This window comes from Oncorhynchus clarkii, chromosome 13 (genome assembly GCF_045791955.1).
Source record: "Oncorhynchus clarkii lewisi isolate Uvic-CL-2024 chromosome 13, UVic_Ocla_1.0, whole genome shotgun sequence".
In the NCBI taxonomy this organism is placed as follows: Eukaryota; Metazoa; Chordata; class Actinopteri; order Salmoniformes; family Salmonidae; genus Oncorhynchus; species Oncorhynchus clarkii.
In genome coordinates, this window is record NC_092159.1 from 23475246 (window position 1) to 23494748 (window position 19503).

At 42.4% G+C, this 19503-nt stretch overlaps 1 protein-coding gene and 1 pseudogene across 2 annotated transcripts in view; one reads left to right on the forward strand and one right to left on the reverse strand.

Annotated features, from left to right (window-relative positions):
* The first annotated feature begins 3701 nt into the window (after window positions 1-3701).
* On the forward strand, window positions 3702-5407 carry LOC139423842 (GTP-binding protein Rhes pseudogene; annotated as a pseudogene).
* A 3247-nt stretch (window positions 5408-8654) lies between these two features.
* LOC139424653 (phosphoribosyl pyrophosphate synthase-associated protein 1-like) overlaps window positions 8655-19503 on the reverse strand; it is a 29456-nt gene continuing 18607 nt past the window's right edge. Inside the window, exons 4-11 of one of the 2 annotated variants that reach the window (XM_071176696.1) lie at window positions 17738-17910; window positions 13257-13372; window positions 13064-13119; window positions 12769-12923; window positions 11630-11674; window positions 9876-9946; window positions 9490-9636; window positions 8655-9142 (exon numbers count right to left, since the gene is read on the reverse strand). In XM_071176696.1, coding sequence (XP_071032797.1) covers window positions 8984-9142; window positions 9490-9636; window positions 9876-9946; window positions 11630-11674; window positions 12769-12923; window positions 13064-13119; window positions 13257-13372; window positions 17738-17910 — 922 coding nt within the window. In that variant the 3' untranslated portion in view covers window positions 8655-8983. The remainder of the gene's footprint in view (window positions 9143-9489; window positions 9637-9875; window positions 9947-11629; window positions 11675-12768; window positions 12924-13063; window positions 13120-13256; window positions 13373-17737; window positions 17911-19503) is intronic. The other variant, XM_071176697.1, reaches the window with a different exon arrangement.

Genomic DNA, 19503 nt, shown 5'->3' on the forward strand with positions numbered 1-19503 from the left:
AATTCAGTGCCTCACATACACAATATAATATAGGCCTATACATTTTTGGCCAAATATCACTGTTGTCATCTCCACCGTCATATGTTGTGTTCAGTGGAGCCTGCTGAGGGGAGGACGGCTCATAATAATGGCTGGAATGGAGCGAATGGAATGACATCAAACACATGATGAAACCGTGATGTATTTGATACCATTCCACTTATTCCGCTCTAGCCATTATCACGAGCCCGTCCTCCCCAATTAAGGTGCCACCAACCTCCTGTGGTTGTGTTCCTCTCAGGGAATCATGGCACTGAACACGTCCACAGTGCACAAGGGCTTTGAGCCTGGATACAGCACTTGGCCACACACCACAACCCCCCGAGCTGCTTTAGTGCTATTATAAACTGTTTACCAATGAAATTAGAACAGTAAACAAGTAATTTTGCGTCATACCCGTGGTATATTGTGTGATTTACCACAGCTTTCAGCCAATCAGCATCCAGGAGTCAAACTATCCAGTTTATAATGATTGTTAATTAATGTCCAAGTAATGACTCTGGTGATTAAAAATGATTAGACAGTCGCTGTGATCTTGATAATGATTGTAAATTAATGCTTGTGTAATTACCGTAGTAAATGGATGTCCGTCCGGCACTTGCACGCATAACGTTCGCGCTGAAGGAGCGATAGAGCTTGGCACACCTGGGTGCACGTGCAGCCTAATTGGGCTCTCCTACGCGGGGGGAGACCCACAGTGGTGGAGGGGCTTTGTCTTGAGAACATTAAACAGTCAAGGAGAAGAAGGACACGGGCAATTAGAGAAGAAGTGGACTGCAGGAGTGCACATGATCGCCCCCCTTCGCCCAAACATCTCCATCACTGCCGCCATGACAACACAAAAGACACCTGTTGTCACGCCTGCTCCCGCTCTTCCCCCCTGGCGCTCGAGGGCGCCAGGCTCCCCAGCATTACGCACTCCTGCCACCATCATTACGCACACATGCCTTCCCCCATCACGCGCATTATTGGACTCACCTGGACTCAGTCACCTCTGTCATTACGTCCCCTATATCTGTCTGTCCCCTCGCTCTGTTCCCCGCTTCAGCATTGATTGTCTTATGTCCTTGTATACCCGTGTGCTGACGCTGTTCCTGTCTCGTTTCAATCAGAGGACTCATCTGTAATGTAGAGGAGCACAGGGATAGAACATTTTCCTGAGATCAACAGCAGGACAGGGAGAACCAGTGTCTTGCCTGGTGATGGGACATTGGCAGCTTTTGGACAGACTGTACTATAATATGCTATCTACAGCACTACGAGGACCCCCCCCCCCCCCCCACCACCACCATTATGCCCACGTCACAAGGGAAGAAAGAGGTACGCTAATAAACGCAATGGAAGATAGGCCTATTTACTGTAAATTGGTTGTTCTGGACAATTGACATGCTCCCAAATGAGCCCACTAATGTCTCAGGTCATGTCAGAGTGGACAGAACATTGTGAATGAATAAGAACGGTAGAACACTGATTATAATTCCAGAGTTGTGAGTGCATACGAGTGCATAAGAGTAGTATACGAGTGCATGGCAGTCTTGGAACATAGATTGTATAGATTATATTTCCCAGACTGCTCTGCTGCCTATCATACAGCCAGTGGTCTAGAGAAGATAACTGAGATCGGGTACACACCGTGGTGGGGAGGGAGTCCCTCCCTAGAGCTCAAAATGGTTCCATGCTGTCACTAGCCTGACGAGGCAGGGACAGGGAAAGTCACAGTCCGTCAAACGCTGCAGATCCCAGGGGAAATTTAAGAAGGAAATGGGCTCCCTTCTCTAAAGCATCAGGCTCTCACACAGGAGCGACGTGATTCAGTACATATCACTCAAAGGCTATGAAATGCTTTAGCCTACACCTAATTGGATGCTGAGGAAAGAGCATGTGTTAAAGATTCAGGCAATAAGGACAAATGTGCCTCAAGACATATTCAATTTGTGGGAAGCATTACTGGAGTCGAAAACCAGATGTTCAGCAAACAACACCGTTCTTTTTCTCAGTGCAATAAGATTACGAGGACTATATTGGATTTTGCAGGATTTTCAAAAGAGGTGCCACAAATACATAATTTCCTTGAGTCAGCGTGTTACAGCTGAATAACAATAACCACCTACTCCAATGTCTACCTGGCTGCACTACTCGCGGAACACAACACACCAGGTTGCCAACGGTGGACCCTCTCATCGGGTACAGTTTCCTCCTGGTAATAACGCAGTAGTGGAATGAGGGCTTTTGAAATGTTGGCAAATGTCATCAGAGCCGGACCTTATGGCCGTCGAGTTGTTTCACTCCTCAGCAACACAGACCCCTGGTGTGGAAAGGTCAACTGGAATTAATTCCTGTGAATACATACCTGTACATGTCATTTACACTGACTGTCCATAAAAAATACATGAATAGGTGTTGTGATTAAGTTCATCTGATAAAATATTCAGCGTGTTGTGATTAAGTCCATCTGATATAATATTCAGCGTGTTGTGATTAAGTCCATCTGATAAAATATTCAGCGTGTTGTGATTAAGTCCATCTGATATAATATTCAGTGTGTTGTGATTAAGTTAATCTGATATAATATTCAGCGTGTTGTGATTAAGTTAATCTGATATAATATTCAGCGTGTTGTGATTAAGTTAATCTGATATAATATTCAGCGTGTTATGAATAAATTCATCTGATATAATATTCAGTGTGTTGTGATTAAGTTAATCTGATATAATATTCAGCGTGTTATGAATAAGTTCATCTGATATAATATTCAGTGTGTTGTGATTAAGTTAATCTGATATAATATTCAGCGTGTTATGATTAAGTTCATCTGAGATAATATTCAGCTCACTAATTGGCTTCTTAAATAATCAGGCCAACACTGCCAAAAGGTTTATTTATGTCACGCTAATCATCTATGTCATACATTGTTTGCGTGACCTATAGACATTACCATAATGGTCATGTGAGGTGAATGGTTTATTTAACCAGGAGGACCATAGCAAACCAGACAATCTGTCCTTGCACTGGCAAAGAGTTGTTTATGTAGAAGAAAATGACAAGCACGAGTCATAAAGTGGGACGTCATCATTTGATTCAAAATGTATTACCAACACATTTAGATGCGGACTGAGAGACTTCAACCATGAGGAAATACATAGCAAGCAGCAAACTATAGTCTCCTTGATGGCATCTTTTGCTGTTGTAATCACTGTCAAACACATTCTATTAAATTAAAGTCCATACTATAAATGTATAACTAAAGACACATTGTAATCACTACTCAAGGCGGATTTACTATATTTCAAAAATATATGTTATTTTTTATTGTGCACATAAACATAAAATAGAATATCAAGAGATCAGGCAGCTCTTTCATCTGTGAGTCTGCTTTGAATGATTATCAGACTGCTGCTCCTAGCAAATTTTCTCCGCTCCACTTTTCCAGTAGCTCTTGTTTATACACTTTCAGATATCACCTCGTTTTCCCCTCCCAAATCTGTCTAGCACTCACATTTGCATGCAGACCAGTGATTGGCCGCTCGTATCTTACGCCGCAATAGACAACCATGTGCTGATTGGCTCCTGTCGAAAGAGGGCATGGAATCCCTGCGACCAAAAACACACATAAAAGGGACCGTGGAAAACGACAGAGGCAGACAAGCACCTACCTATTACAAGAGAACTTTGAGCACAATCAGAGACCTTCTGCTAGAATCTGTACAGAAATCTCAGACAATCTACACTCAGTGTGCAATTGCGCAGCTGTTTCTACCAACAGCAACTTCACCAGAAGACAGAAGAGTTTGACTGATCTTGTGTCCTACTATTCTACCTGTCTGCTGACAGAGACTGTCAGTGACTGAACAGTCAGTTTAAAGATACTTTTAGAACCCAGACAAAAAGACAAAAAGCAGTATCATGTCTCTAGAGGTGAAGGAGAAGACCCAGGTGAGGTTGGTGTTCCTGGGGGCGGCCGGCGTGGGCAAGACGGCCCTGATCCGCCGCTTCCTCCAGGACACCTTCGAGCCCAAGCACCGGCGCACCGTGGAGGAGATGCACAGCAAGGAGTATGACATCGGCGGCTCTAAGGTCACCGTGGAGATCCTGGACACCAGCGGCAGCTACTCCTTCCCTGCCATGCGCAAGCTCTCCATCCAGAACAGTGACGCCTTTGCCCTGGTATACGCGGTCGATGATGCAGAGTCGCTGGAGGCCGTCAAGAGCCTCCGAAACGAGATCCTGGAGGTCAAGGAGGACAAGTACACCCCGATCGTGGTGGTGGGCAACAAGTCAGATCGAGCAGGTAGCGACCGGCAGGTGGCAGCTGACGACGTACTGTCAACAGTGGAGCTGGACTGGAACAACAGCTACGTGGAGACGTCGGCCAAGGAGAACAACAACGTGATGGAGGTGTTCAGGGAGCTGCTGCAGCAGACCAACCTGCCCAGCCGGCTGAGCCCTGCTCTGAGGCGCCGCAGGGAGACCTTCCCCAAAGGAGACCCCAAGGGCATCCGGCCGCCCATGAACAAGACCAACTCCTGCATCATCTCCTAATGGGGCAGGTTGAAGGAGAAAAAGAGGGAAAGGGTGTGGGCTAGTACACCTGTTAAAGTGCTGCTGGACAAGAGGGAGAGGGAAACTTGACTGTGTATGGGATGAAAAGGTTGAGTTGAGGGACTGCCAGTGTGCTGAAACGTAACTCCCAAACACTCTTGATTCCACGTCTGCTTCCCTTGTCCAAGCAATGTGGTTGATATGGGAAGAGAATGGGTGACAACGAATGGTTATAAAAGAGGACTTGGTCCAACTAATGTAAACATTGTAAGGTGGGGAGATAAGGGTGAAAAGGTGACAAAGATGTTCAACTGCTCAGTTGTTACTCAGTAATTACTTAATGTAATGTGTTGCTGCTTATTTGGTTAACAGGCTTCTGCTGTTTCAGTTTAGATCAATGTATAGCTTTTGTATTCAAATCATGCTAATTTTGCAATGTGTGTTTGACATTCACTTGCAATAAGACATTTGACTGTTGCAAACATACAATAAGAGTATTTATTGACTCAAAAGGAAGATTTAAATGCTGGGGTTTGTGCAAAGTCAATGGTTTGATGTAAAACACCATCTATTCAGTTGGAAATTCACATGTAGCACAGCATTATTGTTTACAAAAGACTCGCTTGTATTCAAGTTTTTTTTTATTGATTTGCTATTAAGCATGACTTGATTAATGTGTGTAAAAAGTGTTGACATGCAAATGTCTATTACATGCAATATGTTTTATTTTAAACATGTTTTTACATTCTTACGTTTTTTTAAATTCACGATTTATACATTAAACTGCTTCACCAGTGTTCATTTTACGATGGAATGTTTACCCCATAAAGCTAAATAAATAGTACACAAAAATAAAAAAGCTATGATCTCCTGTAATAACTAACTGTGTTATGAATATGAGACACATATTGCACTCTCAGTAGAGAATGAACAACTGGCAGACACCAACTAGAGGAGTGAAATGGATATCACACACACATCAGACATCGCACACGTCAATCAAATAGCAACGGTCAATCTATCATCATGACCCCAATAGATGTGCAGGTGCACCATGATGTGGATCAAATTTCCACAAGCAAACTACAAAAACATACTACCAAAGCCCACTTACTAGTGAATGTCTGCATAGTAGGATAAGGCCTAGACCAGGGATGGGCAACTTTGATGGGGGTGGTGACTCATCATGAGGGGCCGCTGTGGCTCACGGGTCTGCACACCCACATCCATACCCACACAGGCAGTCAGAGCAGGCCCTAGCCTTTTGGGGGCCCTAAGCTACATTTTTGTGGGGGTGGGAGGGAAATTGATCCGCGGGCCTACAAAAGAGCTGCCAGTTGCCCATCCCTGACCTAGGGTATAGCCTACAATTACACAAGGCTCAAGGGATTTTGCTGTCGTTACTATGCTGGCGTTATCAGGCTACCTGGAATACAATTGAATGACATTAAGCCTGAACCTTAATTTGTAAAGAATAAGATAGGCTTATAAAAATTGCAGACATAGCTTACTGTAATTCAGTTCACACAGCCCCACTTCTTGGTCCATAAAAGGCGTCGAACTGAATTGTGCAGGCTGTGTTATAGTCCAACAACGCCCTCTAACGACACTTGTCTTTCACTGCGCCCCCCTTCATAAAATATTTATCAACGTTATAAGCATAAATCGTTGCATTTCTTTAAATTACTCTATTTAATCAGTCTTCCTTTGAGACATTGACCGTTGCTCTCACAAACAAAATGTGGCTTAATTAGTTACACCTGCTGTGAGCAGTCTAGGCATGCGCCAGAAGCCTCAGTACTGTATGCAAAATTAGCATCATCACGAGACAATAGGCTACCTTTCTCAAATGATATTTAGCACAATATACTGCACTTGAGTGAGCCTATCTTGGGACCTTTTTACTTTACTAAACATATCCCTTACAAAGTATTGTATTTCTGTCTTGTTTCGATAGCCTTGCGCAATACATCTGATAAGAAGAATGTTAAAAACTTCTGAAAGAAATATGTACGCGGATTTTCCCTGTATGTCATGAACACAGACAACACGGTCACAGCTCCCAACATACATGTAAAGTAGAGTACAACACACGGTCTCCACCAATAGCTGTGGTTGGTCCCCTGTCCCCCCATCAGACGCATTGTTTCCTGTCTAATATGAGGAAGTGGCCTGATGAACGTTAGTCCTCTAGTTCCTCTTTCTGTCCAGTTAAAACATTCTTCCGTACTCTCCCCCTATTCATTCATGGAATGGACGACTGGAGAAGAGAGGTCTATATATACACACAGTCAAACAGGTACGTAGGCCTTTGAGTCGCAATAGTGTTATTCAATGACACGATTGAGGCGTTTTAACTGCGATACCTAAAATTGGTTCTCATATGCAATAATTCTGTCGGTGATGAGTGATTACTAAATGCGGTACTATAGCCTACCGTATTGAAATGACTTGGTTTATTTTGTAGAGAATCAAAATAAGTTACAAGTACATATCGTGTCCTCAGTTCAAATCAAATCAAATCAAATGTATTTATATAGCCCTTCATACATCAGCTGATATCTCAAAGTGCTGTACAGAAACCCAGCCTAAAACCCCAAACAGCAAGCAATGCAGGTGTAGAAGCACGGTTCAGATGGATGTTCAGTGTCTATAGTTGTCTCTGCCCCTAGACTTGGTCAAAGCTCCTCAGCAGATGTTTCAGAGAATCCTGAGGCGTTTAGAACAAGTTCAGTGTCCTGGGACTCTTTTTAACGACTACAATGCATCTGAAGATAAAACATTTGCTATAAAATGTGATGTGTTCTGTGAAGACAGATCAACAAGCTGGTTGAGACAACACACCAATTCTCTTAATATTCTGCTTGCAAGACATAGTTAGCAGGTGCCGTTTGACTCCACGTTCTAGTCCATAATGAACTGTTCTTTCAGCAATATACCATTAGTTGCCATTAATACTGTATCCTCAAACAAGCATAAGTGAAATTAGGTGATATCACTAGCACACGTGGCAAAAAAAATTACTACAGAAAATATATAAATTTCCTCACTTCTTTAACAGACTAGTTGCCTAATAGATCCATGCACTTGCCTCATTGCTGTACATTTAAGCTAGTACCACTTGCTTTCATGACATGGTTCAGATGGAAAATACAGACAAACTTCATTTGAATTTAGAGGAACCCAGAACCAAGATGTTGAACCACACGCAACCAAAACCACCGTCAACATTGAGACAATGTTTCCATTGAGTCATTGAGTGTGTGGTAGATCATAAAAAATGAGAGAAGCGGGCCTATTGAATAAGCTGTCAGGAGAAGGCAATAACTGACAGACCTATTCAGCTTGACCCTCCAACATCAGCTCGACAGGTTTATGAACGTTGTATTTCATTCCACTGATGGTAAACACATAGCTGTGAGAGGGAGACAAAAGAGAGGCACGCAATATCTAGACACAGAACAGGTCAATTCAATGCACCTCTGCAGAACATGGAGCCAGTACTTCACTCAGACAGTTGTTTGCTCATGACGGACTTCAACAGAACACAAAGCTTCAAGGGAACGAGAGGAAGAGATCATCTCTACACATGAAAATATGTAATAGCAGATTTAAGCATTTGTTCTCTTCAAAGGCTTAGCCTCGTCTACTTCCGTGTGGTTAATGGGTTCAGTAAAGTCCTCAATATGCATATTCCCTGTTTTCATCTATGAGCAAATGGAGATCAAATCCCCATGAAAACAGAGCAGTCTTCTTTGATAGCTGATAGACTGAGGTCCTCTGATTTGTCTATCATAATTTGCCAAGTGACAGAAAAAATAAACTATTCTTATTTTTTTGTGTGTGCAGAAACTGTGCAAGTGTCTATTCTTGTCCGATTTCAGTTAGAGCGGTATCGGTATCTGTGACTAAAATAGGCCTTGCCACTTGTTACAATTCAGTGCTATAGTTCAACGGCTGCGAAGAGCTTTGGGCCATAGGCATCTAACTACAAGCTAATTCAGTAACCTTTCAAACAGACTAACTACGTACCAGTCTTGCTTCAATATTGGAGTTCAATTGATCACAAATACATGTTCATCAAAAAAGGATTTATTAACCAAATGCTGTGCTGTAAGTAAACACTGAAAAGTTGCATACAATACACACACTGTAGGATTAAATTAAACTAATCCAAGATATATCAGTGCAAATTGTTCTTTATGAGAGTGATGGGTGATGTATTTACCATGCATATAGTATAACACAGTACAGTAGTGGACTGAACAGTAGACATTTATTGAGAATGCAAGATATTTTTTCTTACATGGCAAGTCAACAAGAATGAAAAGCAACAACTGCCTATGTAACCGAGGTGAAAATCCTTGGTCTCACGGTGTGAACACAACGTATTTGTGCGTGTAGCTCAGTCATCTACTGTGATGTTACGGAACAGGTAAGCCATGGACTCTCCATTGTGGATGCGTCGGATGGCCTCGGCCAGGATCATACTGACGTCCACTGTCTTGATCTTGGGACACTGGAGCTTCTGGACCTCGTGAGGGACTGTATTAGTCACCACCACCTGGGGGGGGGGCACAAGGACACAAAATGGAGAGCCAGGTTACAGCAGGACCTATGTTTAAGAATGTCCTTTGAATGATTAGAAAACAGTAGTGTATTCGCAGAGTTTGAGTATGCATTGCATATTACTGTATTTGGGTATTGGTGTGTGTACTTGTCTTTTTAAGAAAGCATAGATTTGTTTGATTTATCCAGCAAAGAGACACACTTCCGACCTTGAGAAGCTTCAAGTATCGGAGCAGCAAAGACTACTTACAATAATTGTCAGTGGTGTCGATGTTAGAAAAGACAGCCATTTCAGGCTTAATAAAACGCCTGTGCGAGTACGGCCCGTATCCTTCATCTTACCTCGTCGATGGCGGATTCCTCTATGAGCCGGGGGGCCTCTGCTGAGAGCAGGCCGTGTGTCGCCATGATGTAGATCTTATAGGCCCCTCTCTCTTTCAGAATCTCAGCCGCCGCCACAAAGTCCTCCACGTCGTCTATGATGTCATCCTGAGAGAGGGAAACGACAAAGGCGGAAGGTTATTAGCGTCTAGATAAATAAAAAACACTAGCTCTATCATACAGTATGTCCAAATACACCTTACACGAGGACTTCCTCAGAACAGTGAGTGTGAAACTTCACTAGTTGATATAACACTCACTCTTGATTGTTAGCAATAGCTTGAAGGTTTTTTTTGTCCCATAGGGGTTAAAGTTTAAACAGAAATAAGAGACGATCAAATTCTTACAACAATGATAGCGATGCGACCTCCCACATCTCCCACTACAGTGATTGGCGGTTTCTCCTTGGCCATCATTACTGAAAGAGAAGAGAGATTTATCATCACTTTCAAAACAGTGGTTCAGAGGAAAATGAGGGGGAAAAATGACATTGAAATTATTGGGAGAGGAGATTGAGTAAAGGGATCAAGTTCAACACCTGCAAAGACCATGCAAGACAGCTCTACCTCAATGTCCACAGACTGCTACAACGCCTACAGAATAATCCTGAAACTCTCATTTTGACAAAAGGACAACTAGGTGAAATGATTTGGGGTAAATATAGGGCAGCTTCAGGCATATTGCGATGATAGCAACACATGGCTTATGAGTATAGAGCCGTCTTCCTTCCCACAAATAAAACATCCGGTTTGGGATTTAGGGATCCACACAGCAACCCCATGCCATGCCAAATCACAACCAACTTCAAACCTATTTCCTCATCGTCAGCCCAGAGGCATCCAACCAGATGTCTGCATATTTAAAAACTCAAGTTTGAATCATGAGGCTCTACTTGGAACTCCAAGGTGTTGACATTAGCAACAAAATGATTTTGTTCAAATAGATTTGTTAAGGCTTTAGGGGTTGGGGGGGGGGGGGTTGAGTTTTTAAATAAACAAGAATCATACCGTTGCTGAATCAGCAAGTTAGCTCTAAAAATTCTAAACTAGGAATTGATCAAGAAAAAGGATGCAGGGGAACACAACCAAGCTTGCCATCATGCCTCACTCAACCTCTGAGGTGCTTGCAATGTTTCCTTAATCTCCATTGGAGTTATAGAGAAATTGCCCCATAAAATGTATGCCAATCACCAACCTGGCAGTGGAATACAGTAGGTGCCCTCTGGTAAGGCATTTGCATTAGCAGCCATTTTGTTGGTTGCTTTGAAGGGATCAAAAGTCAGATAAATGCTAAATTTGAGGCATGTTGAAGGGAATGTTGACAAGCCACATGGTTTCAAACTGGTATTAATTGTAGTGCAACGCCAAAGTATACATGGGAAGAGACATGTATTTTTCCATGATGCTTTGCATGAATGCATCCAGCAGATTCGTATTGCTATCGGTAGGGTTGAATGTGATGATTTTATTAGAATTTTGGAAGTTCACAGTTAACTGTGTATTAGACAAAAGGCATGTAATGTCAAAAATGTATCAAGTGAGGAATACCGTACAATGTAAGCTTGGGATTATCTGAAAGACCTTGACACCAATTTGAGGTGAAGAAATCTGCTGTTTTACAGATATCTTGTTTCAATAAGCATACCAAATTTGGTGACAGCCAACAGTTGGCGGGGCAGCACTTAAAATGTATTATATTCCCTTACATTTTTTCAATGTTTTATTTTTTAAATTTGTTTAAATTGTCCCCTATCCATCGCTTTAGGAATTTCCGTTGCTCCCACGACTGTCTCGCTTTCGTTACGATGACAGCTAGCAGGCTAAATGAAAAGACTATAATTGTAGGACGATTATCATTTCTACACAGTTTAAAAACAAACAAAACAACTCAAACCCCAGGTGTGTTTGACCGCCCCGCCCTCGGTCTAAACACTTAACTGAACTGAGATCTTCACAAAGTGGAATTTAGAAGGTCAGTACTGCTAGAAATGGAAACTCCCTCGGTAGACATCAACATTACATGCAGGCAGGTATAAGCGATCACAAATAGTATTGCAGGATAGGGGGTTAGCAGAAGAGAGAGTGGAGCATTACGGTCGTACTTGGGAGCTCTATGCCTGGGAACGAAGGCTGGTGCCTCCCTGTGTCTTCAAAAGATAAATGGTATATGTTAATACTGTCATATACAGAGAATATATAATAGACATACAGACAGACATACAGGCAGCATACAGACAAACAACTCCAGAACTGAAGACAGGCCTTCTGGTCCCATTTATCCAAGGAAAGCAAATAAAATAAAGTTTAAAATAAAAAATAACAGGGGGGTAAAAAAAGGTGCCCCTTTGCTCCGTATCTGAATTTAGCTGTTGTTTTGATAAAGGGAGACCAACCCTGTTCCTGTGTAAAGGAAGGGAGAAACAGAGAAGAATGAGAAGAAAAAGGTGAGAAGAGAAATCCAGAAGCTGTGGAGGAGAGGGGAACGAGGGGAATGGATGACTTATGGCCTGCAGTATTTCACAGGCATTGCCAGTAGTGTCAGGCTTCCCGAGAATGATTGCTTTGTTGCTGAACCAACACATACTACAGCCCTGACTGGCTGAACCACTCCAGTTGCACACCGTCAGCATGAGGACAATGTGTGGAGGTCCTCTTTGCTACCAGTGCCTTTGGGCATTCAGGGCTGGATTTTTTTAACAGCATTTCTGTGACAAATGGATTTGTAAAAATAACTTTCTCTGAGCTAAGGGTTGTTATTCGGACAGTCCATAAATGTAAAATACAGTTTATTATTTTTCTGTAAATACTGTTCCATTAGATCTCTGTAAAGCCTCCCTTTGACCCAATGCTATGTTTCAGTGTCTCTACAATGGATAGGATCAGAGTCTGGGTGTACATGCGTTCACAAGTGTATGCATGCTGCATGGGAGGCCCATCCCATTTGTCGTCTACTCCCCATAAGCAGTGGGGGTTTAACCCTTCGGTTCAGACTCATTACCTTTCTATGGATTCCTCTGATAGACAGCAGTCGGGGCTGAACTCATCCTGTCCTGACACTAGTGGTTACATAAACCAGCACTGTCTGCTGACTAGGCAGATTATATACACATGAGAGCAACACAACAGTGATTTTTGTGTGTTATGGTCAAAGGCAGGGATATTTTCTAGTGTGTGTGTGTGTGTGTGTGTGTGTGTGTGTGCGCGCACACACACACGCCTGTGCATGTCAGGGGTATCTTACATGGCAGCTCCAGACCAGGGTGGCCAGAGGTGGTGCGTCCTGAAGACATTGGAGGGGGAGAGTGTCTTCCGTCAGCCATGTCAGACTCTGAACACTGGGCCTCCCCGTGCATCACCGCCAGGCCCAGCCGCAGCCGCTCAGCATAGGATTGAGCTCTGGAATGAACGCACACACAAAAAAGGATTTAAATACATACAAAGCAAACAATCACAATTCCACACAAATCTGCAGCCACAAACACACTTCACATCATTCACTATCCATCTTGCTGGAAAACTCCCAACCTTTATGTTACCTCTTGGCCGCCGAAGGAGACTTTGCAACGATAATGGCATTTCTGTAGTCTGGAATCTAGAAACAAATAAACATTATACAACATGATTTCACAGTTCAACACCACATTAAAACTAAACTTCAGTCAACAAATACATTATATCATGATTGAAATTATACAAGTGACTGGAGGATTCTGGGTAATGTAGTCTTACTTCCTCCTGGATGTACTGTAGCAGGAAGGGCGAGGCACGCAGGTTATCAACAGGGAAACTGAAGAAGCCCTGGATCTCCTTCTGGTGAAGGTCCATTGTGATGATGTGAGTTAGCCCTGTGATAACACCAGTGGGTCAAGCCAGTGGTGTAAAATACTTAAGTAAAAATACTTTAAAGTACTACTTACAGTGGGGCAAAAAAATATTTAGTCAGCCACCAATTGTGCAAGTTCTCCCACTTAAAAAGATGAGGCCTGTAATTGGTACACTTCAGCTATGACAGACAAAATGAGGAAACAAAATCCAGAAAATCACATTGTAGGATTTTTAATGAATTTATTTGCAAATTATGGTGGAAAATAAGTATTTGGTCACCTACAAACAAGCAAGATTTCTGTCTCTCACAGGCTTGTAACTTTGTCTTTAAGAGACAAAGTCTGTCCTCCACTCGTTACCTGTATTAATGGCACCTGTTTGAACTTGTTATCAGTATAAAAGACACCTGTCCACAACCTCAAACAGTCACACTCCCGGGAAGTATTTGGTCAATAACAAAAGTTTCTCAATACTTTGTTATATACCCTTTGTTGGAAATGACAGAGGTCAAACGTTTTCTGTAAGTCTTCACAAGGTATTCACACACTGTTGCTGGTATTTTGACCCATTCCTCCATGCAGATCTCCTCTAGAGCAGTGATGTTTTGGGGCTGTTGCTGGGCAACACAGACTTTCAACTCCCTCCAAAGATGTTCTATGGGGTTGAGATCTGGAGACTGGCTAGGCCACTCCAGGACCTTGAAATGCTTCTTACGAAGCCACTCCTTCGTTGCCAGGCGGTGTGTTTGGGATCATTGTCATGCTGAAAGACCCAGCCACGTTTCATCTTCAATGCCCTTGCTGATGGAAGAAGGTTTTCACTCAAAATCTCACGATACATGGCCCCATTCATTCTTTCCTTTACACGGATCAGTCGTCCTGGTCCCTTTGCAGAAAAACAGCCCCAAAGCATGATGTTTCCACCCCCATGCTTCACAGTAGGTATGGTGTTCTTTGGATGCAACTCAGCATTCTTTGTCCTCCAAACACGACGAATTGAGTTTCTACCAAAAAGTTATATTTTGGTTTCATCTGACCATATGACATTCTCCCAATCTTCTTCTGGATCATCCAAATGCTCTCTAGCAAACTTCAGACGGGCCTGGACATGTACTGGCTTAAGCAGGGGGACACGTCTGGCACTGCAGGATTTGAGTCCCTGGCGGCGTAGTGTGTTACTGATGGTAGGCTTTGTTACTTTGGTCCCAGCTCTCTGCAGGTCATTCACTAGGTCCCCCCGTGTGGTTCTGGGATTTTGCTCACCGTTCTTGTGATCATTTTGACCCCATGGGGTGAGATCTTGCGTGGAGCCCCAGATCGAGGGAGATTATCAGTGGTCTTGTATGTCTTCCATTTCCAAATAATTGCTCCCGCAGTTGATTTCTTCAAACCAAGCTGCTTACCTATTGCAGATTCAGTCTTCCCAGCCTGGTGCAGGTCTACAATTATGTTTCTGGTGTCCTTTGACAGCTCTTCGGTCTTGGCCATAGTGGAGTTTGGAGTGTGACTGTTTGAGGTTGTGGACAGGTGTCTTTTATACTGATAACAAGTTCAAACAGGTGCCATTAATACAGGTAACGAGTGGAGGACAGACTTTGTCTCTTAAAGACAAAGTTACAAGCCTGTGAGAGACAGAAATCTTGCTTGTTTGTAGGTGACCAAATACTTATTTTCCACCATAATTTGCAAATAAATTCATTAAAAATCCTACAATGTGATTTTCTGGATTTTGTTTCTGATTTTGTCTGTCATAGTTGAAGTGTACCTATGATAAATTACAGGCCTCTCATCTTTTTAAGTGGGAGAACTTGCACAATTGGTGGCTGACTAAATACTTTTTTGCCCCACTGTATTTAAAACCAGATAGTTTGACTTTTACTCAAGTAGTATTTTACTGGGTGACTTGCAGTTTTACTTGAGTAAAAGTAAAGATACCTTAATAGAAAATGACTCAAGTATGGCAATTTGGTACTTTTTCCACCACTGGGTCAAGCAACACCGGCTCACATATGTGCTTGTGCGAATTATAATTTTGTCCATCCCCAACCAGACACGTGTGACAACCAAGTGTAAATTAATTATATTAATTTCAGGGCAGGTCGGAAAAAAACCATGAATGAACATTTAGCTAGCTAGCTAGCTAGTTTGCCTTGGAGATTAACATTGGATTTAACCTGACATGCATATGGTCCTCTTTTTAGCTGGTTCTTTGTAGAAGTTTGACCCGGTGTTATACAAAATAGTATTTCTCTACTCTTGACGATTAATCCACAGATAAAAAGTAAAACATAGTTCGTTTTTAGTTTGTTATCTTTGATTATTCTCTCCTCGTTCGTCTATCAACCACCCACGTGGGTTTGTATCCTCGTGAAAACCAAACCAAGTTCTATTTTATTTTGTGTTAAACGCTCTACAAAGCTTTCTTAGTGTCCAACAAGCTTTCTCTGCCCTTAACCTTGTTCTGAACGCCTCCAAAACATGTGGTTTGGTAAGAAGAACGCCCCTCTCCCCACTGGTGTGATTACAACCTATTAGGGTTTAGAGCTTAGGTAGTCACCCCATACAAGTACTTAAGAGTATGGCTAGATGGTACACTGTCCTCACATATCAAAGCTGCAGGTTAAAGTTAAATCTAGACTTGGTTTCCTCTATCGTAATTGCACCTCTTCCACCAACTGCTTAACTAACCCTGATTCAGATGACCATCCTACCCATGTTAGACTAAGGAGACATAATTTATAGATCGGCAGGTAAGGGTGCTCTCGAGCGGCTAGATGTTCTTTACCATTCTGCCATCAGATTTGCCACCAATGCTCCTTATAGGAAACATCACGGCACTCTGTAAACTGGTACTCTCTGTAGACCCGTCGCAAGACGCACTGGTTGATGCTTATTTATAAAACCCTCTCAGGCCTCACTCCCCCCTTATCTGAGATGCCTCAGGCAGCCCTCAACCTCCACATACAACACCTGTTCTGCTGGTCACTCCTCTTTTCAGTTAGATGCAGCGAGCGACTGGAACGAGCAAAAAAACACTCAAACTGGACTGTTTTATCTCCATCTCTTCATTCAAAGATGGAATCGTGGACACTATTACTGACAGTTGTGGCTGCTTCACGTGTATTGTGGTCTCTACCTTCTTGCCCTTTGTGCTGTTTTCTGTGCCCAATAATGTTTGTACCATGCTTCGTGCTGCTGCCATGTTGTTGTGTTGCTGCCATGCTTTGTCGTCGTCTTAGGTCTCTCTTCATGTTGTGTTCTCTCGTCGTGATGTGTTTTGGTCTTATTTTTATTTATTTTAATCCCAGCCCCCGTAGGCGGCCTTTTGGTAGGCAGTCATAGTAAATAAGAATTTGTTCTTAACTGACTTGCCTAGTTAAATAAAAGGTTGAATAAAAATAAATTACAAATTTGCAAAACGTATGATACGGTTAAGGTTAGCTGAAAGGGTTAAGGTTAGGGGAAGGGTTAGCTAACATGCTAAGTAGCAAGTCGTTGAAAAGTAGCTGAAACGCTGAAGTTGTCCGTGATGACATTTGAACTCACAACCTTTGGGTTGCTAGACGGTCGGCCGCCTTATAAGCCCGCCCACCCACCCGACTTCAATTTTTGCCTTAGACCATTGTGTCTTATGTAACCATAGGTAACATATCATACAATTTGAGTGTCCGGGATTTACATTTCCTGTTACGTCTAGTAGATCATCAAGGACAACAACCACCCGAGCCACAGCCTGTTCACCCCGCTATCATCCAGAAGGCGAGGTCAGTACAGGTGCATCAAAGCTGGGAACGAGAGACTGAAAAACAGCTTCCATTTCAAGGCCATCAGACTGCTAAATAGCCATTACTAGCATATTAAAGGCTGCTGCCCTATATAAACCTGAAATCATCACTGGTCACTTTAATAATGTTTACATATTTTTACATTACTCATCTCATATGTATATACACTGTATTCTATCTTAGTCTCGCTCTGACATTTCTCATCCATATATTTATAGATTCTTAATTCCATTCCTTTACTTAGATGTGTGTATTGTGTGTTTTGTTGTGAAATTGTTAGATATACTTGTTAGATATTACGTTCCCACTGTTGGCGCTAGAAACACAAGCATTTTGCTACACCCGCAATAACACCTGCTAAACACGTGTATGCGACCAATAAAATTTGATACCAGACTGCGTTACCTCACTGTAAATGATAATTAAAAACCTTTTTTTTTTTACCTAACTACGTGTACAACTTATCTTAGCAGTGTTGTAACCATCTTCCTACAACATTGTAAACTACTATGCAATTTTTTATTTTTTATTTTTAATCACTATTGGTATCACAACAATGAGAAAGCCACATGATGCATACAGTAGCCATATAGTAACATACCGGCTTTAGCGAGCATGGAGGCCAGCAGCTTGCAGACAATGGAGCCCCTCTTCCTCATCTTGCACTGCTTGCTGTAAGGGAAGTAGGGGATGACCCCAATGATGTTCTTGGCACAGTTAGTCTTGAGAGCATAGGCCATGACCAGCAGCTCCATGATGGCCGTGTTCACATCTCTGGGTAGGACAAAAGAACCATTCAAGAGACAATGGAGCAAGATAGACAGAGAAGATAACATAATAAGATAAGCAAGAGTAGTTGTAGATATTTCAGTAAACTGTTGAATAAAACTGGCTGTTGTGTTGTCATGGTTTTAATTTGCATGTCGTAGTAACTGACGAGGTATAAAATTCAAGATGTCGGCACGTCTCAAAACCACATTAACACACACGCTCGGAGTTAACACTCGTCTTTGTTCAAACACATTCACTACACATTTAAGTAAGTGAGTCTATGACGCTAGTCAGTATCCTACAATGTTAAACTTACTTGACTACGTGCCCATTGTCCTGGCACTAATCGCCACATTGTAAGACAAGACTTTGAGCGCCACACTAATAGTCGTTCCCTAAACCCTGAAGTATAACCTTGAAAGCTATGGGGCATTTCTAAATAATTAAGCCTCGAGATCGTATCGAAGAATGACTCCATTGTTGTATGGGATTCAGCCAGTTCATGAGAGAAGCAGAGGCAAACTTTGTTGGGGACTTGATGCACTTTTATTAACACTATAATTAGTAATCAAAGATAACGTCTTATTACTTAACTAATACAAAGAGTGCAGTAAGGTAATGCCAGGGAAGATTTGACCTAGGCAGCCTCCTGAAGCAGCCGAGCCAACCACAATCATTAAAAGGGCAACTCAACCCCAATTTCACCCGTTGCATGTTCTAAAAAATGCATTCAGGCTAGAAGTTGTGGGTGGAAGGAATTGGTAAACATAGTTGTACCTGATCCCAACACTTTCTCACTAAAGCATAATCTGACAATAACATTATGTGCATTGTGAGCAAATACATCTCTGGACAGTTAGCGCACAGTGGTTAGTCACCAAGTTCCTGGCATCTATTGCCACTTGCGGTTTAAGATCAAATCCCACTTAGGGTGCAAAAAACATATATTTTAAATGTGGACTCACATTGCGGTATTGTGCTGAGGGGAATAAGGCCATAGTGGCGAGGTAATTACGAGGTAATTACGATATAGCAATTAAACACCGGAGTGATAGATGTGCAGAAAATGAATGTGCAAGTAGAGATACTTGGGTGCAAAGTAAATACAGTATGGGGATGAGGTAGTTGGATGGGATATTTACAGATGGGCTATGTACAGGTGCAATGATCTGTGAGCTGCTCTGACAGCTGGTGCTTGACGTTAGAGAGGGGGAGAAGAAGATATGAGTCTCCAGCTTAAGGTGGGCACTGATGCTGCCCTATGATAAGCATTGTAAACTTTGTCAAAGGCAGGGCCGCAAAATATTTAACTTGTCCATTCCAAGCGCACCTCTCCAGAGTGCAGTTGGAGAGACGCGTCGCTACGGCGTTCCACCAACATACCATCTTTTTTTTTTTTTTTTTTTTACATAAATCATGTAGCATATGGTAGAAAGAGTATGTGGTCTTTCCTGTAGCCTAAAGGCTGGAGATAAAATGTAGAACAACGTAATGAGACTAACCATTTTTACATCATGCAGGTTTCTCCAATCCAATTGCCTAACCTAAATGGCGTCCAATCAAATCAAGAATGCGCTGACATCTTGACAAACATCC